Raw genomic sequence first — 27,730 nt, forward strand, 5'->3', positions numbered from 1 at the left:
GCCCCTGGGGGAGAAGGTGTTTCCAGGTGGCTGTATCGAGTAATATTTAATACGGGAAATCTGTCCTGATTGTGAAAGGCAGCGCGTGCCCTTCCGAGGCTCGATTTTGAGTACGCTACAGAGCATCTAAGGCGAAGATTCCCGATTAGAATAACGGTCTTCTCCCACCTCCCCCAAGCTAGTTGCCGAGGCACGCGCCCCCTTGCACACGGCGCACCTGCAGGAAAGCTGCAAGCGCTCCCAGCGCTGTGCTGCCTCATGGGCTTTGTGGTTCCTGAGTGTTGCAGCAGGGCGAAATCGTAGTCGTACATTGGCTGTGAGCATGTGCAGAGCAGCCCAAGGTATGTGCATGTAGCGCGAGCTGGCACAGAGGCTTGGCTTTTGCAATGCCATGTTTGTGTATGTGTTCCTGCTACGGAAAAGGGATTCAGCCAGACTGCCTGCCTTGCTGAATTATCTGATGTTTTCTTGTTTCTGTTTCAGGCTTCAGGGTAATTCCTTCAACAGCACAGCCGCGGCAGAGTAAGTGATACTTGGACTAATCCTTGAAAGAGGACTGTATTTATTAACATAGCAACAGATAATAATTAGATATAGATACATATTTAAAGAGTGGGAGTTTTTTTAACGTCCAGGGTGCTGTGTAAAATCCTATCAGGCTGTTTGGCTTACAAGTTAGTGTATGCGTTTTCAGTTTCCAGGAGTTATTCAGTTATTAGCAGAATGAATGCCAGTTATTTAAAGCAATAGCACAGACAGATAATTAAAGGAACATATGTTTTAAGAGGATCAGCAAGGCCATTTCACTGAGGATACGGTTGCTTGGAAGTATTTTCTGTACAGATGCTCAGTATAGCAGATGGGACAGGGACGGGGTGGGGAATGGAGATAGATCCCGCGGGAATGGGGACAAATTTGTCCCTGTGTCATTCTCTAGTCTAGACTACCTTAGAAATGTGTCTGTTTATCCTCTTAATGATCATGCAGTAGAAAGTACTCATGCAGTGTCTTACAAGAAGGTTATCCACAGAAACTTTTTCATACATGGACGTTTGGGAGATGGGAGTAGGTCAGAGGGAAACGGCTTTAGATTTTATTTGAGCAGAAGTTGGCTAGAGGCCAAATGTACTAATGGGTTCTTCCCATTTCGGTTTAATGGGAGGGGGGGGGGGGAGAAAAAACGCTTAGTGTGAAGATACCTGTGTGAGATAACAACAGATTTTGAGTAATCAACATCCATATGTTAGTAATATTGGCAACACTGTTCCAAATTGGTTTAGCACTGAATAGCTAGGTTCATTATTAATAAATGGAATATAGTGCCACTAACAGTTAAATGCACTGCTGGCATTCAGTATCAATCCTGGCACAGTTTATGTTATCACAAACTTGTCCTTGTTGTATGTGGTTATGGCCAATTGATTTCAAATGACAACTGCCTTGTGAAGCTGTCAACATACCCAGTTCCAGGAAGAGAGATTTTTAGGCCACTTCTGGATTTCTGACAACTCTTATCTTGATGTTTTATTGGAAGGGCAGTACTGATTTGAATGAGTAGAATTAGGGAACACAAATACAGATTGGGATGTAAAACCAGGCCTGGTCTTAAATGAGTCTGCTGGAACTGAATAAGTTTGATGTCTGTACATCCCATTATGATGTATAGCTATCATCTTGGTTTATAGGTTTGCTTGGCAGTGTAAAATATTATTATTAATATTTTCTTAACCCCTTTTTGCAGGGGAACTTTAAGGCAGTGCAAAACAATGTTATGTGTTAGACCAGTGCTTCTCAGGGCACACACAGCCATCAGGTTTTCAGGAGTTCCACAATGAATATGCAGGAGAGATTTGCATACCAAAAAGGCAGTACATGAAATCTCTCTCATGATTACTCATTGCTGACTGGCTGGATGTGCTCTGAGGACTGAGATAAGAACATAAGAACATAAGAACTGCCTTCTCCGGATCAGACCTTTGGTCCATCAAGTCCGGCGATCCGCACACGCGGAGGCCCTGCCAGGTGTACACCTGGCGTAATTTATAGTCCATCAAATCCTTATATGCCTCTCTTAAGGAGATATGCATCTAGTTTGCTCTTGAAGCCTAGGATGGTCGATTCTGTCATAATCTCCTCTGGGAGAGCATTCCAGGTGTCAACCACTCTCTGAGTAAAGCAGAACTTCCTGACATTAGTCCTGAACCTGTCCCCCCTCAGCTTCATTACATGTCCTCTAGTCCGTGTCAAATTGGACAATGTAAATAATCTTCTCTGCTCTATTTTGTCGATTCCTTTCAGTATTTTGAAGGTCTCGATCATATCCCCACGCAGTCTCCTTTTCTCAAGGGAGAACAATCCTAGTGTTATAAGTCTGTCCTCGTATTCCAGTTTCTCCATACCCTTCACCAGTTTTGTTGCTCGTCTCTGCACCCTCTCCAGCAGCTTTATATCCTTCTTTAGGTAGGGGGACCAATGTTGGACACAGTATTCCAAGTGTGGTCTGACCATTGCCCTATAAAGCGGCATTATAACTTTCTCTGATCTACTCGAGATTCCTTTCTTTATCATGCCCAACATTCTATTTGCCTTCTTTGCCGCTGCCGCGCATTGTGCCGACGGCTTCAGGGTCCTATCTATCAGTACACCCAGGTCCTTTTCTTGTTCACTCTTCCCCAGAGTTGCACCTGACATTGTATACTCGTATTCCTTATTTTTATTGCCTAAATGCATTACCTTGCATTTCTCCACATTGAACTTCATCTGCCATTTCTCCGCCCATGTTTCTAACCGACACAAGTCGCTCTGGAGTTTCTCTCGATCCTCCTGCGATCTGATTGCCCGGCATAGTTTTGTATCGTCTGCAAACTTGATGATCTCACTGGATGTTCCTTCCTCCAGGTCATTGATATAAATATTAAAAAGGATCGGCCCAAGTACCGAGCCCTGGGGTACACCACTAGTCACTTTCTCCCAGTCGGAGAACTTCCCATTTATGCCCACTCTCTGCTTTCGGTTTTCCAGCCATTTGCCTATCCATCTTTGTATATCCCCCTCTATGCCATGACTTTGTAGTTTCCTGAGAAGTCTTTCGTGTGGAACTTTGTCGAACGCTTTCTGGAAGTCCAAGTATATTATGTCCACCGGCTTCCCACTATCAATTTGCTCGTTCACGGTCTCGAAAAATTGGAGTAAATTAGTCAAACATGATTTCCCTTTCCTGAATCCATGTTGACTGGGTTTCATCAAGTCGTATGCGTCCAAGTGCCGGACTATGCTATCCTTGATCAGTGCTTCAACCATCTTGCCAGGGACAGACGTAAGACTAACAGGTCTATAGTTGCCCGGTTCCCCTCTCGATCCTTTTTTGAAAATTGGGGTGACGTTCGCTATCCTCCAGTGTAATGTATTAGATATGTCAAATAAAAAGTAAAAGACAATTTTAATCTGTTTGCTAAGAGAAAATGAATCTGGTTTGACAAAGACTAGATTACTTTACGATACAGGCTATCCATAAATGCTTTCACTGTATAGCTGCAGGCCATATAGATGGGACTGCAATTCTGGATAAAGCAGCATGGTCTCCATGTTAGTTCCCTGGTATACATAGGCTTTCATTTCTACATTTTGACATTCTAAAAGCATTGTTTCTTATACACTGTTATGTGCATGTGATGAATTGTTTTGAATTAAAATTCAGCTCTACTACACCCAGCTTCACAATGGAATAAATACAGTAGAAGAGACAGTGACGGCTTGCATGGATAGTGCAAAATCTTGGAGAGTGGCTTAAAGCAGAATGTGAAAAAATACTGGTTCTATGTTTTGCCAGTGTATTTTGAGCAGATATGGGTTGAAACATGATGGCAGATAAAGGCCAAATGGCACATCCAGTATGCCCATCCGCACTAACTATTATCTCTTCCTCTCTCTAAGAGATCCCAAGTGCCTATCCCAGGCTTTCTTGAATTCAGACACAGTCTCTGTCTCTATCACCTCTTCTGGAAGACTGTTCTACGCATCTACCACAGTAGTATTACCACCCTTTCTGTAAAAATGTATTTCCATAGATTACACCTGAGCCTCTTAACTTCATCCTATGTCCTCTCATTCCAGGGCTTCCTTTCAAATGAAAGAAACTTGACTCGTAGGTATTTAAACATCTCTATCATATCTCCCCTCTCCCGCCTTTCCTCTAAAGTATACATATTGAGATCTTTAAGTCTGTCCCCATATAAAGACCACGTATCATTTTAGCAGCCTTCCTCTGGACCAACTTCATCCTTTTTATATCTTTTTGAAGGTGGGGTCTCCAGAATTGTACACAATATTCTAAATGAGGTCTACCAGAGACTTAAACAGGGGCATCAATACCTCATTTTTCCTACTGGCCATACCTCTTCCTATGCACCCTAGCATCCTTCTAGCTTTCAGCATCACCTTTTCAACCTGTTTGGCCACCTTAAGATCATCACATACAATCATACCCAAGTCCCGCTCTTCTGTCGTGTACATAAGTTCTTCACCCCCTAAACTGTACTGTTCCTTTGTGTTTTTGCAGCCCAAATGCATGACCTTGCATTTCATAGCATTAAATTTTAGTTGCCAAAGTTCAGACCATTCTTCAAGCTTTGCTAGATCTTTCTTCATGTTATTCACACCATCCAGCACACCACTGGCAACATCCCTATCCTCAGAGCGATCTCCAATGACCACCACCCTCTGTCATTTTCCACTTAACCATTTCCTGACTTTGCCCGTCACTTTGGGGCCCATCCCAAGAGCACTCGTTTTATTTATTAGACATCTGTGGGAACACTGTCAAAAGGCTAAAATCTAAATACACCATATCTAGTGCACTCTCTCTATCCAGTTTTCTGGTCACCCAGTCAAATAAATTGGTCAGATTTGTCTGACAAGACCTACCTCTAGTGAATCCATGTTGCCTTTGTCCTGTAATCCACCAGATTCCAGAAACTTTACCATTCTATGTTTTAAAAGTGTTTCCATTAATTAGATTACCACCGAAGTCAGATTTTACTGGCCTGTAATTTCCTACTTCTTCCTTACTTCCATTTTTGTGTAGAGGGACCACATCTTCCATTCTCTAGTTCTCCCGACTGTAAAGAAGCATTGACTCTAGAGAAGCATTGTAAAGGTCAGTCAGTGGAGCCACCAGAACTTCCCTAAGTTCCTTCAGCACCTTTAGATGTACACCATTTGGCCCTGTCGCTTTGTCTGCCTTTAATTTAGCTAGCTCCTCATGAACACAATCCTCTGAAAATCGATCAGGGTCTACCACTACTCTATCCCTATTCACGTTTGTCTTCTGTGGTCCTGCTTCCGGACCTTCAGCCGTGAACACAGAACAGAAATATTTGTTAAGCAATTCAGCCTTTTCTTTATCATCATCTACATATTTCTCCCCTTAACTTTTGAGTCTCACAATGCCACTTTTGCACTTCTTGCTATCACTGATATTATATAACTAAAAAAATGTTTTGTCTCCCCGTTTTACTGTATCAGCTATTTTTCTTCCATTTGTATCTTTGCTTTCCTGACTACTCAACTAGCCTTTCTTAACTTTTCCAGATATTTTTGCCTGTCTTCCTCTTTCTGCGACCTTTTGTAGTTTATGAAAGCTAACCTCTTATTCCTTACCTTCTCAGCTACTACTTTTGAGAACCTATTAGTAAAATTCCCCTTTTCTAGATATACAGTGTTCCCCCGTGAATTTGCGGTATTCTCTGACCACCTCTTCCTGTACTAAATTCAGGCTACACTAATCAGGAGCTGCATGTCAAAGCAGCTCCTGATTGGTGTAACCTGACTTTAGTAACAGGAAAAGGCATACCACGATTTTGCACTTGCCAGCGCCCCAGCTGCCCTCTCCAGCCTTGAGCAATTTTGCACCTGCTGGCGCCCCAGCTGCCCTCTCCTGCCTCTTAATTGTACTCGCAGTTTTTCAAAATTTGCGGGGGTTCCTGCAACGGAGCCCCCGCAAATTTCGGGTGAATACTGTATTCTGAATGTCTACTATTAAATCTCTGTCCACTTCTTCCGTCTGTGAAGGAGGCATGTATATTACACCAATATAAATATATTCACCATTTCCTCTTTCCAAATTGATCCACAATGCTTCTTCCTTGCCCTGCAGATTCTGCAATTGTTTGGCTTTAATATGATCTTTAACTTATAACGCTACTCCCCCTCCTTTTCTTCCTACCCTGTCTTTCCTGAACAGATTATAGCCAGGTATAACTACATCACAGTCATGGTTCTCCTTGAACCACGTCTCCTTGATCGCCACTATATCCAACTCAACTTCTTCCATCACAGCTTCTAGATCCAGAATCTTGTATCCATACTTCAAGCATTAGTACCATATTTTCACGCATATAACGCGCGCGTTATACGTGTTTTTACAAACCGTGCATAACCTTGCGCGGTATATGCGTGAGCGCGTTGTACAAAATTTTTTTTACATAGTTCCCCCCCCCCCGACGTCCGATACACCCTCCCCGCAGGACCGCTCGCACCCCCACCCCGAAGGACCACTCGCACGCACCCGCACCCCCACCCCGAAGGACCGCTCGCATGCACTCCCACCCGCACCCCCACCCTGAAGGACCGCTCGCACCCCCACAGCCTCCCGACCCCCCCCCATCATGTAAAAGCTCCTACCGGTGTCCTGCTGCTTCCTCTTGGCGGTCCCGACACCCGACACGATCGGGGCAAGAGGGAGCTCAAGCCCTCTTGCCCCAGCCAACCGCGGCACCCCCGACACGATTGGGGCAAGAGGGAGCTCAAGCCCTCTTGCCCCCCCGACTCCCCGACACGATCGGGGCAAAAGGGAGCCCAAGCCCTCTTGCCCCGCCGACTCCCCAACTCCCCGACAATAGGGGCAAAAGGGAGCCCAAGTCCTCCTGACCCTGGCGCCCCCACCCCCATTAGTTGTTCGGGCCAGGAGGGAGCCCAAACCCTCCTGGCCACGGCGACCCCCTACCCCAACCCTGCACTACATTACGGGCAGGAGGGATCCCAGGCCCTCCTGCCCTCGACGCAAACCCCCCTCCCCCCAATGACCGCCCCCCCCAAGAACCTCTGACTGCCCCCCCAGCCGACCCGCGACCCCCCTGGCCGACCCCCCACGACACCCCCACCCCCCTTCCCCGTACCTTTGTGTAGTTGGCCGGACAGACGGGAGTCAAACTCGCCTGTCCGGCAGGCAGCCAACGATGGAATGAGGCCGGATTGGCCCATCCGTCCCAAAGCTCCGCCTACTGGTGGGGCCTAAGGCGCTTGGGCCTATCAGAATAGGCCTGGGAGCCTTAAGTCCCACCTGGGGGCGGGGCCTGAGGCATATGGGCCCAACCCGACCATGTGCCCAAGGCCCCGCCCCCAGGAGGGACCTAAGGCTCCCGGGCCTCTTCTGATTGGCCTAGGCGCCTTAGGCCCCACCAGTAGGTGGAGCTTTGGGACGGATGGGCCAATCCGGCCTCATTCCGTCGTTGGCTGCCTGCCGGACAAGCGGGTTTGGCTCCCGTCTGTCTGGCCAACTACACAAAGGTACGGGGAAGGGGGTGGGGGGGGTCGGCTGGGAGGGCGGTCGGAGGTTCTTGGGGGGGCGGTCGTTGGGGGAAGGGGGGTTTGCGTCGAGGGCAGGAGGGCCTGGGATCCCTCCTGCCCGTAATGTAGTGTGGGGTGGGGGTAGGGGGTCGCCGTGGCCAGGAGGGTTTGGGCTCCCTCCTGGCCCGAACAACTAGTGGGGGGTGGGGTTGCCAGGGCCAGGAGGACTTGGCCTCCCTCCTGGCCCGATATTGTCGGGGAGTTGGGGAGTCGGCGGGTCAAGAGGGCTTGGGCTCCCTTTTGCCCCGATCGTTTCGGAGAGTCGGGGGGGCAAGAGGACTTGAGCTCCCTCTTGCACCGATCGTGTCGGGGGTGCCGCGGTTGGCTGGGGCAAGAGGGCTTGAGCTTCCTCTTGCCCCGATCGTGTCGGGGGTGCCACGGTTGGCTGGGGCAAGAGGGCTTGAGCTCCCTCTTACCCCGATTGTGTCGGGGAGTCGGGACTGCCAAGAGGAAGCAGCAGGACACCGGTAGGAGCTTCTACATGATGGGGGGGGGGTCGGGAGGCTGTGGGGGTGCGAGCGGTCCTTCAGGGTGGGGGTGCGGGTGCGGGTGGGAGTACGTGCGAGCGGTCCTTCGGGGTGGGGGTGCGAGCGGTCCTGCGGGGGGGTGAATCGGACGTCGGGGGGGCATCAGGCTTTCAGGGTGGGGACAGGACTTCAAGGGGGAGAGGAGAGTCGGGGCGGGAGAAAGGAGAGTTGGGCGGCGACGGGAGAGTCGGGACAGCATGCGCGGTATACGGGTGTGTGCGGTATACAAATTTTTTTAAACATATATTTTGGTTTCCCGCGCACTATACCCATGTGCGCGTTTTACACGGGTGCGCGTTATCTACGTGAAAATACGGTAATCATTCAAAACAAAACTCAAACACAATATAGATACATATAAAGTATGCTCATAGAGGCAAAATATGTTTATAAAGGAACAACCATGAAGTAACCACTGCTGAGCCAGGGAGCCAAAGAGAGTATTCAAAAGTTAAAAACAAACAAACATAGTGTTCCTGTGAAGATATAAAATATATGACAGTGCAACCACAAGTCTAAAAACATATTTCAAAATTTTTTTCACTAGGCCGTTTTGGACGGTACCTCTATTTTCACTGAACATTTGTGATGTTAAGACGCCCAACTCAAAATACCGTGCCCTCTAAAAATCCAAGAGATATATAGATAATGACATTAATGAAATATCATTGCAGGAAAACCTGGAAATAACAACCAGAGCTGTTACTTGGCAAACACACTGAAAAAAAAAAAAAAAAATTAAAAACATTATATAAAATAAAAATCAGAGGAATTGTCACATATCAAATATATGGACATTACAAAAATGTGCACCACTCTATTTCTTCATTGAGTCCTGCAGTGATAATTGTGTCCAAATGGTGAATCCATCGTTGTCCCGGGCAATGACCCTTGCAAGCATATTTTACTTCTATAAGCACACTTTACATGTATCTATACTAGGGGGCTCATAATCGAAAGAGAAAAGCGTCCAAAAATCGGCCTAAGTCGGCACTTGGACGATCATAAATAAAAAAACGTCCAAGTGCCGATAATCGAAACGGGTTTTGGACATGTTTACAAACGACTTAGGCCTTCCCAGGCAAGCTGAACGACCTGAGCTAAATGGGGCATTTCAGGAGGAGTGTCAAGGGCGGGATTTAGGCGGGCCGTGGGCCGTGCTAGACTTAGTCGTACTGAATGTATAACCGAAAGTTTTACAACACAGCCTAGACGGAACTTGGACGTTGTGACTTAGGCCATTTAAAACATGGTCTAAGTCACAAAAACCTATATAAAGTGACCTATATAAAGATAAGCACTGCAAACACATAGTACAGATCTCCACCCTAGTGATCACCGACTCCCCCATAAAAATTGTAATCACAACTTTAAATATCTGCCTCCAGAACATCAGCACCTGGCAGCCTGCCATAGGAAAGCCTAGTAGAGCTGCACAGAGGCTGCTTAAGTCGTCTTGGGGGTGGGTTAGGGACCATGGAGAGGAGGACCAAGGCCCATAAGCCACTGTAATCACTGCATTCATGGTGAAACATGTGCACTCCCCCAAAACCCTCAAAACCCTTTTTATGAGTGGCTCCTGCAGCCATAAGGGCTATTGGGGTTGTAGACAGTTGGGTATACCGTAGTACGTTTTGGGGGTGTTTTGGGGAGCTGTAGTGAGATGTTTATGGGGTACCCTTTTTGTGAAGTTCACAGCAGTGCCCTGTAAGGTACCCCACTATTCAGGTGCCATGTCTGGGTGTCCAGTCCATCACTTTGCTGACCCCTCCCACGTCCAACAGGGCTTATTCTAGGCGTTTTTGACTTGGACGAATATTTGGACGAAAATGTGGTATAAAGATGGACGATATAGCAGCTTGGACAATCAGACGGCTGAACGTATAGTTAGACGATTAAAAAAAAAAAATATTTTGGACGTATTTTTTGAAAATATGTCTTAAGTTGTGTCTGATTTTGGACGACTTGCAACTTAAGCAAAAACGGACTTAGACATTTCTTTTGATTATGTCCCTCCATGTGTTTGAGTTTTGTTTTGAATGATTAAGTCTGCGGGATTTTTTCATTTTTTTGTGTGACATTTTATTCCCCAGGCATTAAAATTCTTGATATTAGTTTCCCCTCATATTAATTGTTTTTGGATCATCCGAATGAAGGCAAACCTTACCTTCTAACCCTTCAGCAACGTTGCTCACAAACATATTGAACAAAATCAGCCCTGGCACTGATTCTTGAGGCACTCCACTGCTCACCTTTCCTTCTTCCAAGCAAATTCCATTAACCACCACCCTCTAGCATCTGTCCATCAACCAGTTTCTAATCCAGTTCACCACTTTAGCCCATCAAGTTTGTTCAAGAGAGGAACCATGCCAAAGGCTTTACTGAAATCTTAAGTAAATTACATCTAGTGCATATCCTCGATCCAATTCTCGGGTTGCCTATTCAAAGAATTCAATCGGATTGATTTGATACGATTTATCTTTAGTAAAATCAGGTTGTTTCGGATCTTGTAACTCATTAGATTCTAGGAAATTCACTATCCATTCGTTCAACGGCATTTCCATTATTTTTCCAATAACTGAAGTGAGGCTTACTGGCCTGTAGTTTCCTGCTTCATCTCTGTGACTACTTTTGTGAAGAGGGACCACATTCGCTCTTCTCCAATCCCATGGAACCTCTCCCATCTCCAAGGATTTATTGAACAAATCTTAAAGAGAACATGCCAGAACCTCTCGGAGCTCCCTCGATATCCTGGGATGGATCTCGCCCAGTCCCAAGATTTTATCCACCTTCAATTTTACAAGTTGTTCATAAATACTTTCTTCCGTGAAAAGCATGGTATCCACTCCATTCTGACTTGTAACTTTGTCAGCCAATTGCAGTCCTTTTCCAGGATTTTCTTCTGTGAACACAGAACAGAAGTATTTATTAAGCATGTTTGCTTTTTCCTCATCACTCTCCACATAGCGGGTTATAGCTTCTTTCAAGTCTCACAATTCCATTTTTCTTCTTCCTCTTTTCACTAATATACCTGAAAAAAATTTTGTCACCCTTTTTTACATTTCTAGCCATTTGCTCTTCTGCTTGTGCTTTTGCCAGATGTATCTCTTTCTTAGCTTCTTTTAGTTTCATCCAGTATCCCTTTCTATGCTACTCTTCTTGATTTTATTTTTTTAAATATTTCACGAATGCCAACTCTTTTGATTTTATTTTCTATGCCATTAGTTTGGAGAACATAACAATATAATTTTTCTCTTGTTTTTATTTTTATTGCTCCTTTCAGTTTGGACCACTGTTTTTCTACTTCCTATTTCCTCCCATCCTATCAGCTCTTTCTTTAGGTACTCCCCCATTTTACTAAAGTCTGCACATTTGAAATCCAGGACTTTGAGTTTTGTGTGGATGCCCTTCACTTTAGCTGTTATATCAAAGTAAACCGTTTCATGCTCACTACCACCCAGGCGGGCACCCACTCAGACATAACAGACACTTTCATCCAGTATCGCTTTTCCCTTGTGGGCTCCCTCATCATTTGTCTGAGCAGAAACCCTTGAAAGGCATCCACTTCTTTTTACTTCTTTCTGATTCTGCAAAAGGAAGTTTCCAATCTGCATCTGGCAGGTTGAAGTCATTCAGCAACAGCACCTCCCCTTTCTTTCCCAATGTTTGGATATCTGCAACCAAATCTTTATCAATTTTCTGCAATTGACTCAGAGGTCTGTAGACAACACCCTTGTATATAGAAGTTTCTTTTCTCTTTTCAAAGTGATCCATATTACTTCTTCCTATCTCTAGGTCACCTGCATTTCAGTTGCTTAGATATTGGTCTTTACATAGAGAGCTACTCTTCTACCTTTTTTGACCATCTCTGTCCTTCCTAAAAAGATAATAGCTCAGTATGTTTGCGTCCCATCCATAGGAATCACTGAACCATCTCTGTGGTAGCAACAATATGCAAGTCTGCCTCTAACATCAGGGCTTACAGATCGTGATTTTTGTTGCTTAGACTGTGAGTATTTGTTGTCATTGCTTTCCAGCTACCTTTCAGTGGCAATTTCATTTTTTGTATAGTTTTTATATAGTCTTTTATAGTTAGTCTCACTTCCTGTTGCCTTGATAAGAAGTGAGTTGCTAATATTGTTGTTCACATTGCTATCTTTACTACCATCACATCTTGTCTTTTGCTGGAGGTGGCCACTGTAAGTGTCCTGCATACATATTGCCACCCCCACCTTCTAGTTTAATTGCCTGAATTTCTCAGCAAGGATTCTTTTTCCTGCCATAGTAAGATGCAGCCCATCATTACAGTGTACTCTTTTATTTTTCTATGTATTTCCTCATCCTCCTATGTATCTAAAGCCTTCTTGATGACACCAAAGGGTTTAACCCCTCCCCCAGCCCCCAGCTCCCCAGCTTTCTGCACTGCAAGTGGGGTATTGTTGGCTAGGTCATTTGTTCCCAAGTGGATAACAACATCAGCATTAGAATTCGTAGTTTGTTTCCTAATTATAAGTAGGATTTATCTGGTACTCCTAACAGCTGAGGATCCTGGAAGGTATGTCACTATTTTAGGCTCCTTGACCTGCGTTCCAAGGTTAATGCCTCTGATGATGAAATCCCCAATAGCAATAATTTTCTGGTGTGAGCTTTTTTATTTGTGCTTTGGGGGTGCTTGAGTTACCTTCCACTGGTTCTAGTTGCACCTCAGTTCTTTTTTTCTTGAGCATTACAATGCTCTAATGGAGCAAAAGAATTCTGTATGGGCAGCAATTTTGATGGTGGATGCTTCTGTGTCACATGTCGGAGTTTACCTGAGCCTACTTTGACCCATTTATTCCTGGGTTATTTTATTCTTTGAGGCAGGGGTGGTAAATTAATCATCTTAGCCTCCAGTGTAAAACAAACAAACATGTGTATGTGTGTGGAGTACTGAGGAAGGAAACCTAAGGGGAGCTGAATTTGCTAGAAGGAAAGAAACAAATTCTGCATCTGGTGAATTGCAGAAAAGTTTAGACTTTACCTATGCCATTCTATCAGGCAAGCATGTGGATTTCCTGATTGGCCAGGGACTGTACAGTATAATATACTCTTTAAACTCTTCTCTGAACTGGCTGCTTTTTTCTTGCTGGAATGGATTCAAGTAGTCAAGGATGATATTTTAAGCTGCATATTTCTCACTGGCCTTTATTCTTTTGACATTCTAATAATTCCTCAGGTTCTGGTTTATTTATAATCAGTTTTCACTGCACCAGTTTTAACTTGTGCAGGAAATTCCTTCATTACCATTTGAAAGTCAGAGAATTTCATTAATGTGATTTCTTTCATCAATCTAGAACTGAGGACGCATTGAATGTAGAGTTAATTGCTCTTTTTAATTTCTGAGGTTAAGCAGGTTATTAGCAGATTAAAACATATTTAAACAAGGAAGCTATGTGCTCCCCCACCATTTACACTGTGCAGGCTGAAAGTACCAAACCAATCTTCAGACCTACCCCTTAGATCTCCAGTTGCAGATGTTGTATTGGGAAAATACTGGTAGATACATGGCTTCAGCGGCCCTTTCCATTCCATTATCTATGTTTCTCCGAAATGTGAAAAATCCAGCATTTGTCACTACAGTACAGGAAAAGCAGGAGAAGGAAAGAAAAGGAAATAGAGTTTATTTATACCTCCGTAGGAAGAGGAGAATACAGAACTGAGAATTGGCAATAACTGTATTTAACACACAGAAGAGAAGCTGTCATTTCTTTTTCACTACGTATCTTAATAAGCTTTACACCCACTTCCATGCTGTTTTTTCCTCCAAACCCCTCACGTCCACCTTTTCTGAATGTTCCTACTAAGGAAAGCCATATTCCTAGCTACCAGATGCCTGAAGCAGGAGCCCCATGCAAGGCTGACTCATCTAGTGCTTTTCTGGACTGGCAGACAGCTCCCAGCCTTTCATTACAAGCTTAAGCAGATAATGACTACACCACAGCACACCCACGCCTTGCCATCTCCAAGAGGCTGCTGACCTGAGCATTGCTCTCCTGCACTGCTACCCATCCAGAGATATGTGCTGTAATATAACGAGTGAAAAATGACAGAAAGTCCGTAATGTGCTTGGTAACTGTTTCCAAGGTGTGACAAAAAGCACAGGAATGAATATTTAATGGTGCAGGCAATGTTCAGAAACTTCAGAAGCCTAAGGGAGGGAGTTCTCAACATGGGCTACCACTAAGGGCTCCTTTTACTGAGGTGCGCTAGTGTTTTTAGCGCATGCAGGAACTTACCACACGCTACACCGTGCGCTACACTTCTAGAATTAACGCCAGCTCAATACTGGCGTTGAGGTCTAGCATGTGCGGCAATGTAGCGCGCGCTATTCCGTGCGTTAAAGCCCTAGCGCACCTTAGTAAAAGGAGCCCTAAGAAGTGCTAAGCTCAGGTATTAATAACTAATTCTCACTGTATAAAATGGAACCTGCATGAGTAAGTGGTAAAATAACCTGACTTATATAAACGATGTCTGCTCGGTGGTGGTGTTAATCAAGAGCTAGGCGCCGGTTGTAGAATTGCTCCTAATGGTGTCCAACTTGACTTAGGCACGGTAGGCATCATAATGTTAGGTGCCGGTATATTAGGCTAGGGTTTTCTTGGCCTAATTTACCAGTGCCCAACAATGACGCCTACTGGTGCCTAAGGTAATCCATGCCCAAACCCCACCCCTAACCGTGCCTACTTTTCGGGTAGGCGCTGGTAGGCATCTCGGTGTAGATGCCTACAGGACATCTACAGAGTTAGGCCCCACCCGAATATTAATTTTTTAAAATTGATTTTTAATGGTGCTGTTCAATTAACAGCGCTGACTGAACCAATTAAAAGGTTAAGGGTTCTTTTTACTACACTGTGGTAGAGCTTTTTACCGCAGGCCAGCGAGGTAAATGCTCCGACGCTCATTCAGTTCCTATGAATGTTAGAGCATTTGCCTCATCGACTCATGGTAAAAATTTCTACTGTGGTTCAGTAAAAGCCATTGAAAAGCACATAGTTTGGGTCGGTGCACTGATCTAGGTAGCTAAAGGTTTGTGCTTTTTATAGAATCAGGGCTATTGGAAACAGTTCTATAAAGGTCGATAATGTTAGGCTAAGATAGAATTATTTTTATTGAAAATTTCAATTAATGTATTAACAAACACTAAAGAAAATATTCAAAGGTTAAAGGAAAATATGTAAATCACGTTAATAGTTTCTAGTCCACATCAAGAGGGAACTTTGCTAGAAAACAGAGGAATCATAATCTTCCAGTATCAATCAAGAAAAAAAAAGATAATTTTCTAAAATGGCCTCTTGCACCCAGTTACTATTACAAAATAGAGCTTAAGTTGGCATTTAGGCAACAACACTTACACCATATAAAAGGCAAATGTAAATTTTAGTACCTAAGGAGGGGGAGGGGGTGTCATCAATGGGTGCTAAGTGATTAAGCATTTGTTAATGATTAGCATGCACAAACAATTAGTATGTGCTAAATGCTAAAGATACCTATAGAAATATAATGGGCATCTTAGCGTTTAGCATACACTAATCGTTAGCATGCTAATACGGTTAGCGCATGCTAAATCGCATAGCGCCTCTGATGTCACTTCCTGGCCCTGTGACCCAGAAGTGATTTCAGAGGGCACAAGGTCAACGCGAGCAGCAGGCTAGAGTAGTTGCTCGCGCTGGCAAAGATTTAAAGAGGTACGGAGCGGGGAAGGGAGGGCACAAGCATGGCATGAGGGACAGAGAGGTGCCAATGCCTCCACCAAGATGCCACCTGGGGTGGTCCACACTCTGCCCCCCCCCTTAATATGCCACTGCTGTCTCCTACTGAATATTCACAGTTAGCAGCTAGATGCTAACTGGCTGTATTGCATAACATTGCTGGCTAGGCATGGATGTTCAGCCCCTAATGGCTATGTTTAGTAGCTAAAATAGGCCACATAAATAGCAGGCCTATCTGTAGCCACTAAAGAGCTGATTCTAAACGTGGTGCCTAGCAAAGGGGCGCCTGCCATGTGTCAATCACAGACAGGCACAGCATGTAGAATTTGGCTTATTAGCGCCTAGCAAGGACCCTAGGCACTAGAAATATAGGCCAGGGTTTCACAGGTCTACATTTCCAATGCCTAGAGTCCTTCGTGAATCGCGTCCAGTGTTGCCTAGTGATGCTGAAGGTCAGCACCGCTCCTAACCACGACCACTGCTGGCCATCGGCACCATTAGGCACTGGTAGGCGCCATGGACTAAGGTGCTGGTAGGCTGCATAGCGGGATCATTTTTTAAAAAAGCTAGTTTTTAATTGGATTTTAATGGCATGACCAATTATCGCTCCACTTAAACCTAATTAAACCAATTAAGTTAGGCAGCAGTAGGGCTTATGAGCATGGGGCATCTTCTCTATGGGTCCCTAACCCACCCCCAAGATGACTTAAGCTGCCTCTGTGCTGGACGACTAGGCTTTCCTATGCCAGGCTGCCAGGTGATGATGTTCTGGAGGCTGAATTTTACAGGTATGATTATGATTTTTATGGGGTTGGGGGGGGGGGATTTCAGTGATCACTGGGGTAATGTTTGGGGGTCTGTATTATGTGTTTACAGTGCTTTTCTGGTGACTTTAGTGGGTTTTTGTGACTTAGACCATGTTTTAAATAGTCTAAGTCACAACGTCCAAGTTCCGTCTAGGCTCTGTTGTAAAACTTTCGATAACCGGTATACATGCTGTACGACTACGTCTAAGCCTGCCTACGTCCTGCCCAAATCTTGCCCTCGACACTCCTGAAACGCCCCATTTAGCTATGGTCATTCAACGGTACTATGAAGGCCTAGGTCATTTAGAAATACGTCCAAAACCCGGTTTGATTATCGGCACTTGGACGTCTTTCGTTTATGATCATCCAAGTGCCGACTTAGGCCGGTTTTTGGACGTTTTTCTCTTTCGATTATGAGCCCCTAAGGGACTTGATATACTTTTTCTTTGTGGTTACAATCAAAGCAGTTTACATATTCAAAGGTACTTATTTTTTACCTGGGGCAATAAAGTGTTAAGTGATTTTTGCCTAGAGTCACAAGGAGAAGCAGTGTGAGAATTAAACTCACAACCTCAGGAAGATGGAGGCGGCTGAACTGACATCGATCTGAAAGTGTTCTTTTTGCCTTACTATTCCTGTTCTGGAAATGCCGCACACGAAGTGCAAGGGCAGTGTCTAAACTGACCCCACTGCGGCTAGGACATCCACTCCTGTCCAGCGCTCGATTTTGGATTATACCACCGCCACCAATAACGCCAGAGGTTTACCTGGAGGTACGCTCGGGCTGCTTTCATCAGAGAGAGCGGCTGGAGACTTTGAGCTGGAGGTTTCTCTCTCCCCTCCAGGAACTGTTCCTCCACCACTCCCTGCTGTAGTTGTGGCCCTGCTAGGAGGCCCCTGTGTGGAGGAAGAACCAGGGGGAACCCTGGATTAGGGAGCTTGGCTTGCGATAAATCCAGCAAGCCAGGGAGAACAGAGAGCCAGCTTGGAAACCGGCTTGTTAACACAAAACTGGTAGTGATTACCCTCGAGAGCATTTGGGAAGCTCTTGAGAGGCTGAATTCCTCAATGATCAGCTCTTCACAGGAGATTGCGACTCTTGTAAGTACTGTGGATGTTCTTGGAAAGTCTTTTTAAAAAACCAAAGAAGAATTTTCTAATGAAATTCAACAAGTTAAAACAACCATGACAGACGTTCAGGCTGTTACTAATGACTTGATTAAAGAGAGAAACTTTTTGCTTAGAAAGACTGTACAGCTGGAAAATTATAATCGTAGATTAAATATTCGTATACTGAATTTTCCTAAAGCTTTTGGTATGGCACCATTAGATATGTTTAAAAGATTCTTGATTGAAATATTAAAAGTTTCCTCAGACCATATACTGCCGATTAACCAAATTTATTATTTGCCAACTAAAAAAGTTATTGGAGCTATGCCTAAATCACACTCAGCAAGATACTTCTCTAAATATCACCGAGCTTTTGGAAACTACTTTATCAGAAAACACTGAGAGGGTCACCCTATTGATATCATTTGTTTTTGAGCAGGACCTGAACGCCATCATGAAATTATATTTTTGGAATTCACAAACTATGTTTCATGGGAAAAAAGTTTGGATTTTCCCAGATGTCACCAGATCTATGCAAGAGCGCAGGAAATTGTTACTTGCAATGAGAAAGGAGACATTAGCTCTTGGTGGGACATTTCTATTAGCATACCCTTGCAAGTGTCAAATATTTCTTCTTTGTACCAGAACTATTACGATCCTTTTTGGATCTGAAGACTCTGGCGAAAGGGGGAATATCAGAAACTGTAGAACAGTAGTTATAAATATGGTGTTATAGCTGTTAAGCCTATTTTCAGATTATTATATTGTATTGTTTTTTCTTTTTGAGTCTCTCTACTCTATGGAATTCTCCTCCTCCAAGTTGTGGTCTGAGAAAGATTGAATATATTTTGTTTGTTAATGAATATTCTTAATTAACATTAGTGATGTAATCTCTTTTATGTTTTCTTTCTGTTTTTCTTGAACAAGAGGATTCTTGTGAAGTAATTGAAATTTAAAAAAAAAAAACAAAAACCAAAAAAACCTCACAACCTCAGGGTACTGATGTAGCTGCTCTAACCACTAGGCCACTCTTCCTAACTGGTTAGTGCTAAATATTGGTACAATCAGTTGAGCTGCTAAAGCTAAAAAAAATTTTTAAACCCCCTTATACTCCATGCCAGTTGCTGGAAACAGCCTGGGGTTGAGTGCCAGTGTCGAGCAGACAGCAAGCTGTCTGGCGCCGGCTGAATGTCAGCCCCCTTTGAATGCAAATTATAAATTAAGAAAAACTTATAATTATATTAATGTATTTTCAAAGGTTATTATTTATTTATTTAAAAAATTTCTACTCCTTAACAAATGATACATACATAAAAGATAACAAACACAAAATTTATCAGAACATCAGTGAAAAATCATATCATAAAATTCATCATCTAATAAACAATTCACGTGGGAATTCTCTATCATCTATTAGTTGAAAGTAATCAGGTAAAGAAAGCTTTTACAAATAGGCTTATCATTAACAATTTTTTGAGGGATTTAAAATCTGCACATAGTCTTAGTGTACTTTTCATTACATTCCAAAGCCTTGGGCCTGCTAAAGATACAGCAGCTATACTGGCTTTTTTGCAATGTACATCTTGGTTTCTTTCCTCCGTCAACTTCCTCAGTCTCCCGTATGAGGAACGGCTGGGTAAGTTGCAGCTATACTCACTTGAGGAACACAGAGAGAGGGGAGACATGATTGAGATGTTCAAATATGTCACGGGCCGTACTGAGGTAGAAGAAGATATCTTTTTCCTTAAAGGACCTACGGCAACAAGAGGGCATCCATTGAAAATCAGGGGTGGGAGATTTCATTGCGACACTAGGAAGTATTTCTTCACCGAAAGAGTGGTTGATCATTGGAATGATCTTCCACTGCAGGTAATTGAGGCCAGCAGCGTGCTAGATTTTAAGAAAAAAAATGGGATAAGCATGTGGGATTACTTCAAGGAAGAACTTAGGGGGGGTGGGTCATTAGAGTGGGCAGACTTGTTGGGCCGTGGCCCTTTTCTGCCGTCATATTCTATGTTCTAATTCTGATCTTAAATTTTGATTTGAAATGTATCTTGCAATTGTATTGCAAAGTATTTTGAAACTATGCAAGGGGGTCCTTTTTTTCTGGGATACTGTGGTCGAGATTCTTCTAAAGTTAGGCACCTAAATTGGCGTGCCTAGCCGATTTAGATGCCTAACTTAATTTTTGAACTAGTTTAATCATGCAGATAACAAGCCTCAATAACTGGCCTAAATAAAAATTAATTTCTAGTTTGGTGCCTAAATCGGTAGGTGCCTACCGATTTTACGAAGACGCCTACCAGAAAGTAGGTGTTTTTAAGGACAGATCATGGGCAGATCGTAGGTGCGTTTTCTGTTTAGGCACCGATATTTAGGTCAAGCAAACCCTGGCATAAATAGGAGGCGCCTAATATTTTGATGCCTACTGGTGCCTAAATCCAATTTATGCACCACTAGTTGTGATTCTGTACATAGGGGAGGGGCATTGTGATTTGAAGGGTTCTTAGGGGGGATGATGCAAAGAAACTTTGGGGATGTGATGGGAGAGGGCTTTGGGGAGAAGGCATTTTAGAGAGGGTATATGATGGGGGTCATTGGGGGGCTCTTCAGGTACAAATGATTCTTCAGGCACAAATGATATGGGGGAGGAATTCAGGAATAGGAGGCTGAATCATATTAGGCAATAATTAGTTGATGTAGACATTGATATTCTTGTACTACAGCTCTATGGAGCATCTTTTTTAAAGTTGAATATAAATGTTAATATTTTATATAAATACAGTAAATTGTGTGCTGTTTTTATCTTTAGCATTTTTACTCCATTTAATTTATGTATTTAATTTTTCAGTTTTTGCATTCTCACCCTGTTACAGTGTTATGCATATAAGTAACAATTTTAGACAAGGTGCTACTTATGTATGTGTTAGATTTTAACTGTAATAATTTTAACACCAGTGCTGATAATTATTACAGGTGACTACTTTTCTTTATAGAATAACCTTCACATAGGTGACCTTTATAGAACCTATGTTTTCAGTGTCACTATCACTATGGGAATAAGAACATAAGAACATAAGAATTGCCACTGCTGAGTCAGACCAGTGGTCCATCATGCCCAGCAGTCCGCTCATGCGGCGGCCCTCTGGTCTAAGACCAGCACCCTAACTGAGATTAGCCCTACCAGTGCACGTTCTTGTTCAGCAGAAACTTGTCTAACTTTGGCTTGAATCCTTGGAGGGTGTTTTCCCCTATAACAGCCTCTGGAAGAGCGTTCCAGCTCTCTACCACTCTCTGGGTGAAGAAGAACTTCCTTATGTTTGTACGGAATCTATCCCCTTTCAATTTTAGAGAGTGCCCTCTTGTTCTCCCTACCTTGGAGAGGGTGAACAACCTGTCCTTATCTACTGTGGCGGGGCCAGGGATAAGGCTAGCGCTGGCAACCCGGCTCCCGCCCCAGGTGCAGGACGGAGCGCTCCCTGGAGGACTCCCGCTGGATAATCCCAGTAGAAAATAGCATACACTGCTCACTTGGTAAAGTTCAGATTTTTCTTTTTATTATCCCCAGTTCAAGGCACTGGGTCTCAAATAGTCCCTCTTGGCTGAGTGGACTTGAAACAAATAATACATCAGCAATGCTTCTCCTTTATAAGAGAGTCCAGACTGCTGTTCAGGCAGATAAACCAAAAATAAACAAAAACGTTTTTTTTCTTCAGTTTCACCAATTGTGCCTGTGGATACTTCAGGAAGCTTTTCCCACCTGACCCACCTGAAGTACAATGCCCCCACTACCCTTATGCTCCTGGGGTAGGGGCTGGGGAACCATCCACCCTTTTCTGCCTGGTTTAAGTCCCCACCCAAAAGTTCCCCTGTTCAGGGCTATGTAACGTCAGGTCACTGAATTCCCGTTCAGGCTTTTCTCAGAGGTTAATTAGGGTTCCCACCTCCTTCACTCTCTCTGCAAGGCCTATCTCTCAGGCTCTAATTGACACATTCACACGTCCCTACAGTCCTGCCTCAGGGAGAAAGAACGCTGCACAGAAAGACGTTAACTTTCATTCCCCTCCCCCATTCATTACCTTATTGACTGTAGTTAGATAGGAGATCCCAGGCTGCCAGACTCCCCGCTCTCTGAGGCTGGATAGGAATTCCCTTCAGGGGCAGCTACCGGCCAGCCCTGCTCTGGAAGCCTTTCTCCTCCCTTGAGCTTCTGCCTGGGAGCCAGAAGTTTGTTAATTTGTGAGGGCTGTAGGACAGCCTGTTCTTTAGCCCTGGACTGTGAAAGAAAACTCCTAGCTGTTTCCTTCCTGCTCTGCACGGCACGTCTCTCTCTTGCAGTTCCTGAGTTCCCCTGAGTGTTCCCAGGTGAGTTGGTTTTATGCTGCAGGCTCGTTCCCACTCTCCCTCTGGGTTCGTCTTGCCTGTCAGCTCTGCCCCTTTCCTTAACCCTTCCTGGGCTAGTTTTCTTTACCAGAGGCTTTACTGGAGAACTGCCCAAGGAATTATAAAAGGGATTATAGTGCCCTAAATCAGGTATTGTGGTTTCTGCCCTTCTCTCTCTGCCTTGCCCTGCCTGTTGGCTCTTTGTAATAGGAACAGGGTTAATGGGTAGCTTCCTGGGCTTAGGAATAGGGGCAGCCCTTTGCATGGCAGGGTTTAAAACCGGGTTTAAACTGGTGACAGGAGGTTCTCTGTCACACTACTAAGTCTATCCCCTTCAGTTCCTTGAATGTTTCGATCATGTCCCCTCTCAGTCTCCTCTGTTCGAGAGAGAAGAGGCCCAGTTTCTCTAATCTTTCGCTGTATGGCAGCTCCTCCAGCCCCTTAACCATCTTAGTCGCTCTTCTCTGGACCCTTTCGAGTAGTACTGTGTCCTTCTTCATGTACGGCGACCAGTGCTGGACGCAGTACTCCAGGTGAGGGCGTACCATGGCCCGGTACAGCGGCATGATAACCTTCTCTGATCTGTTCATGATCCCCTTCTTTATCATTCCTAGCATTCTGTTTGCCCTTTTTGCTACCGCCGCACATTGTGTGGACGGCTTCATCGACCACCCTTTCGGTGAAGAAATACTTCCTGGTATCACCATGAAATCTCCCACCCCTGAGTTTCAACGGATGTCCTCTTGTCGCCGTAGGTCCTTTAAGAAAGAAGATATCCTCTTCTACCTCAATACGGCCCGTGACATATTTGAACGTCTCAATCATGTCCCCCCTCTCTCTATGTTCCTCGAGTGAGTATAGCTGCAACTTACCCAGCCGTTCCTCATAAGGGAGATCGTTGAGTCCTGAGACCATCCTGGTGGCCATTCGCTGAACCGACTCAATTCTCTGCACATCTTTTTGATAATGTGGTCTCCAGAATTGTACACTTCCTAGGCGTGGGTCCCGGAAGTGACATCAGAGAGAGCGCCGAAGCCAATGCAGGCAGCAAGTTGGTGGCTGTTTGCGCCCCAGTTAGAAAGGTATGGAGGAAGGGGCACATACGTAGCAGCGGAAGGAGTGGGAAGGGGGTGGAGAGGAGGAGGGGTTCCAGCACCCCAAGCAAGATGGCACTCGGGGCGGAGGGTGAGGTCAGCGGCCAGAGCTCAGCATCACCATCCCGTCCATCATCCTGGCCTCTGCTAAACAAACGTTAGCAGTCTCTCATGGTAATGTTCAAATGGCCAAAATAGTGAAAAATATTTTCCTCAGACCATTAGAGAAGTTAAAAATTATACCAGTAAAGCAAAGAAAGACTTAAAAATAAAGCAGCAGTGGCAGCAGGTCCTGACCCGACAACCCCCCCCCCTTCCCAGCCGGTCAGCAGAGGCAGCTCTGTAAACAGGCTGCTTGCGGCCAGTGCAGGACGGGCCTTCTGCCATGTCACTTCTGACACACTGCCACTACTGAGCAGGTGATGCTGCTACTTCGGGAGGGCTGCAGGTGAGAGAAACTGGCTTTACAGAGTGAGGGGGGTCCATCGGAGGTCAGACCCCTGGAGGGGAGGGGTCCAAAAGTGTGTGGGGAGGGGGACCTGCAGGGTGAAGGTCAAGGGAGGGGAGATGGATGGATGCTGGAACCATAAGTGTGTGTGGGGGTGAGAGGGAGAGAGAAGGTGGGGAGGAAAAGTGATACAGATCAGAAAGGAGGGTGGGAAGGAGGAACAGATGCTGGATCTACAAGTGGAGGTGGGGGGATGATAGAAAGGATGAGAGAGTGACTCAGATCAGTAAAGTATGATATAGAGTATAGTATTAAGCCTATTTTTAATAGAACTCTCAAGCAACCAGAAACTACATTTATGGGCATCTACTAATCCCCATGGGTGCCGGATAGCTGAGTCTACTCTAATTTATGTCAATCATTCAATTCAAATGCAGATTTTAGGTTTTACTTCCATTGAAAGCAATGAAAGTAAAACCCAGATGTCTCAATCCGTCCTCCTTTTCTGGAGCCATATGGTAACCCTAGTTTGGGGGAGCCCAGGAGCTCTGCCCTAGCCCCAGTGGAATCCTGTGGCACAGCCCTTCACCTGCTCCTGACTCCACCTCCTATATCCTCCCGCCGTTGTACTTTAAATCTTCGGGGCACCTGAAATGCATCGTCAACAATCAGGCCTGCCCCCGGAAGTCGAATAAAGGGTCCCGGGGCAGGCCTGCTCATTGATTCTGCATGGTAGCTGCCCTGAAGATATAAAGTACAACACCAAGAAACGGGTGGGAGGGCGGGCACCAACCACTGACTGCCAATTTTTGGGGAAACTGTGGCCCCTGTGGCCTCCCAGTTCTGACACCTATGTGTTGCTACTATTCCTTTTTTTGTGAAATTAGTGGAAGGTATTTTTTTTAAAAATATAATCGATTGTTACAGCATTTAGAGCAACATAACATCTTAACATGATTCCCAATCTGGTTTTTGCCCTTTATATAGTACAGAAATGGTGATAGTTTCTTTGATAGATAATATTTTTCAATTGTTTAGTAAAGGTTTAGGTGTTTTAATCTTGCAGCTTGACATCAGTAGTACTTTTGATGCAGTGAATCATAAGATCCTTCTTTCTTGCCTAAACTCTATTGGTATAGGAGGATCAGTTTTTTACTAGTTTGAGAGATTTTTAACCTCATGCTCTTATCAAGTTAATTTTAATGGTAAAGTTTCTGAGATATGGTCAGCTCATTGCGGGTGACTCAAAGTTCACTGCTGACTCCTTTGCTATTTAATATTTATTTGTGTTCTATGTGATCTTGTTTAGTTTCCTTTGGGATAAAATCATATAGCTATGCAGATGATGTTAACGGTGCTTCTTCAGTTGCGACAGCACTTTCCCAATAAGTTGAATGCATAAACTTGGTAATGCAGCTTATTGAGGAGAACATGATGATGATCCATAAGCTGAAATGAAATTCTGAGAAAACTAAGGGCTCCTTTTACGAAGCCGCGTTAGCGGTTTAACGCTCGAAATAGCACACGCTAAACTGCCGGCCGCGCTAGACGCTAACACCAGCATTGAGCTGGCGTTAGTTCTAGCCGTGTAGCGTGGGTTTAGCGTGCACTAAAAAGCTGCATGCGCTAAAACCGCTAACACATCGTCGTAAAAGGAGCCCTAAGTTTTTCTACACAACTGCTTCAAACTATTCAGAGGAGACCATTGCTGTGGAAAAGGGATCTTTCCCTTTGGTATCTAATATTAAAATACTGGGAGTTGTATTAGATAAAAATTGACTATGGAAGATCAAATAGATTTATTTATTTATTTAAAAGATTTATCAACCGCCTATTCCTAGGCGGCATTACAGAAGTAACATACACAGAAAAAAACAGGCGAGACTTTAATGATATCTTGAATTACAAAGGAATAATTACATTTTAGGGAGCCATAATTAAACAGATCCTTACAGATGCATTTGTTAAAGGATTTTTAGTACTTTAGAAACTATGCTGTATTTGCTCTTATTTTGATGTATTTTCTTTTCGACTTCTTGTCCAATCTTTTGTGTTAGGTATATTAGATTGGTGAGGCAAGATTTCCCATGACTAAATTCATGTTGGCTTTCTCTCATTAATCCATGCTTATGTATACTGTATGTTCTGCCATTTTCTTCTTTATAATAGTCTCTACCATTTGGTTGCTTTGGAAACTACGCTGTATTCACTCTTATTTTGATGTGTTTTCTTTTTGACTTCTTGTCCAGTCTTTTGTGTTAGGTATATTAGATTATTATTGTAATGCTATTTATTTAGGCTTTGTCAAAAAACATTTTAAAGGATTGAGCACAATTCAGAATTCTGCAGTGCGACTTATTTTTGGTTTTAAAAAGTTTGATCATGTCTCTCCATATTATAAATGGTTACACTGGTTAACTATGGAAGTACGTTCAAGGTTTAAACTAGGCCATTATAGACCTCTTTTTCTAAGCAGCAGTAGAGGTTTCTACTGTGGCCCGGGTTGCTAAATGCTCTGATGCGCATAGAATTCTATGAGCGTCAGCGCAGCTTCAGAGCATTTAGTGCTCCAGGCCATGGTAGAAACCTCTACTGTGGTTTAGTTAAAGGGGAGTTATATGGGCTACTGCCTAGTTATATGATAGTTGCTTACCTATTGTGGCCGGGCCAGGCCCCAGGTGAGTGGGAAACCTCGGTGCGGACCACAGGTAAGATTTTTGATGCGCCTTTTATATGGTTGGTGTAAGGAAAACCTGGACACTGGATTTCTTTCAAACAAAACTTCACCGGGTTTATTATAAGGAAAAAGAAAAATTCCAAAATAAACAATGGTTTCTCACAGGCACCAATTATATAGTTCCTCCCTTTAGGTCCAGTACACTCTATCTGTGCTCAGGTTCAGGGACTGGACAGTCCTTGTCAGCAAACAAGATAAACCAAAATCAAACACGCTTTCCAGTCTCTCAAATGCCCCAATACTCCCTCCTTAGGGCAGCTGGCTTCTATTAGCACCAGTTCTGGCCAGCACTGGCTGAGCACTGCAGGTGCCAGCCCTTCTTCCAAGTACTTTTCAGACAGAGAGGAAAAAAAAACGTTTTCTCTGCCACTGCTTTCCCTCTCTAGCGTTTTGTCCCCTCTAAGGACTTCCACAGCCCTGCTTTGCAGGCTGTGTGGAGCAAGCCTCCCTTTTCACCAAGGTCTTCAGGCCCTCCCAATTGTTATCACAGTCCTAGAGCAGCTTATAATTTCTAAATCAGGTTTCCATACATTCTTCTGGCCCACTTAATTCTGCCTCAGCCTCACTGCACCACCCCCACCCTGTGTCACTGGGGCTATAGTCATTTTCTGTCTCCATGAATTCCCCTTCTTCACTCTCCACCTCCCATCCCCCTCTCTGGGTGTTTGGGAAAGTTTCCTGGCCAGGTTCCTCTCCCTCTAAGACTCCGGTCCTCGAAAGCCGTATTCCAGTCGGGTTTTCAGGATTTCCCCAATGAATATGCATGAGATCTATTTGCATGCACTGCTTTCAATGCATATTCATTGGGGAAATCCTGAAAACCCGACTGGAATACGGTTCTCGAGGATCGGAGTTCCCTACTCCTGCTTTAACAGAACCTGTAGCCCTACTCCCTTATGCTCCCCTGGGAAATCCCAGTAACTAGCTGGCTGCTGGATTCCTCTTCCTGCTTGTTGGCCTGGGGCAATCCTATGTTCCTGGTGGTTTGCACAAAGTGTTGGGCTGCTTCCATTGTGCTCCGTTCTGTTTCTCCAATTAGAGTCAGTTGAGGCTCCCTGATCTCCCTGCAGTCTTCCTACTTGAGGCTTAGGTGACTGCAGAACTCGGTGGCTAACTCCACCCCCTTCTGGGTTGATCTCATGTTTCTCCCTAGCTCTGGGAAAGGAGTAATAGGGGATAGACTGTGTTTTCTGTGCCCTCCCTGCCTGAATTTCTGGCTGTGACATCACCTGCCTTTTCTCCCTTCTTTCT

General features: G+C 44.3%; 1 protein-coding gene across 1 annotated transcript in view; it reads left to right on the forward strand.

Annotated features, from left to right (window-relative positions):
* Nucleotides 1-361: 361 nt before the first annotated feature.
* Nucleotides 362-27,730, forward strand: part of FAM13C (family with sequence similarity 13 member C) — a 322,400-nt gene continuing 295,031 nt past the window's right edge. The window contains exons 1-2 of the mRNA XM_033941491.1: nucleotides 362-399; nucleotides 484-522. Coding sequence (XP_033797382.1) covers nucleotides 392-399; nucleotides 484-522 — 47 coding nt within the window. The 5' untranslated portion in view covers nucleotides 362-391. The remainder of the gene's footprint in view (nucleotides 400-483; nucleotides 523-27,730) is intronic.

Source organism: Geotrypetes seraphini, chromosome 4 (assembly GCF_902459505.1).
Source record: "Geotrypetes seraphini chromosome 4, aGeoSer1.1, whole genome shotgun sequence".
NCBI lineage: Eukaryota > Metazoa > Chordata > Amphibia > Gymnophiona > Dermophiidae > Geotrypetes > Geotrypetes seraphini.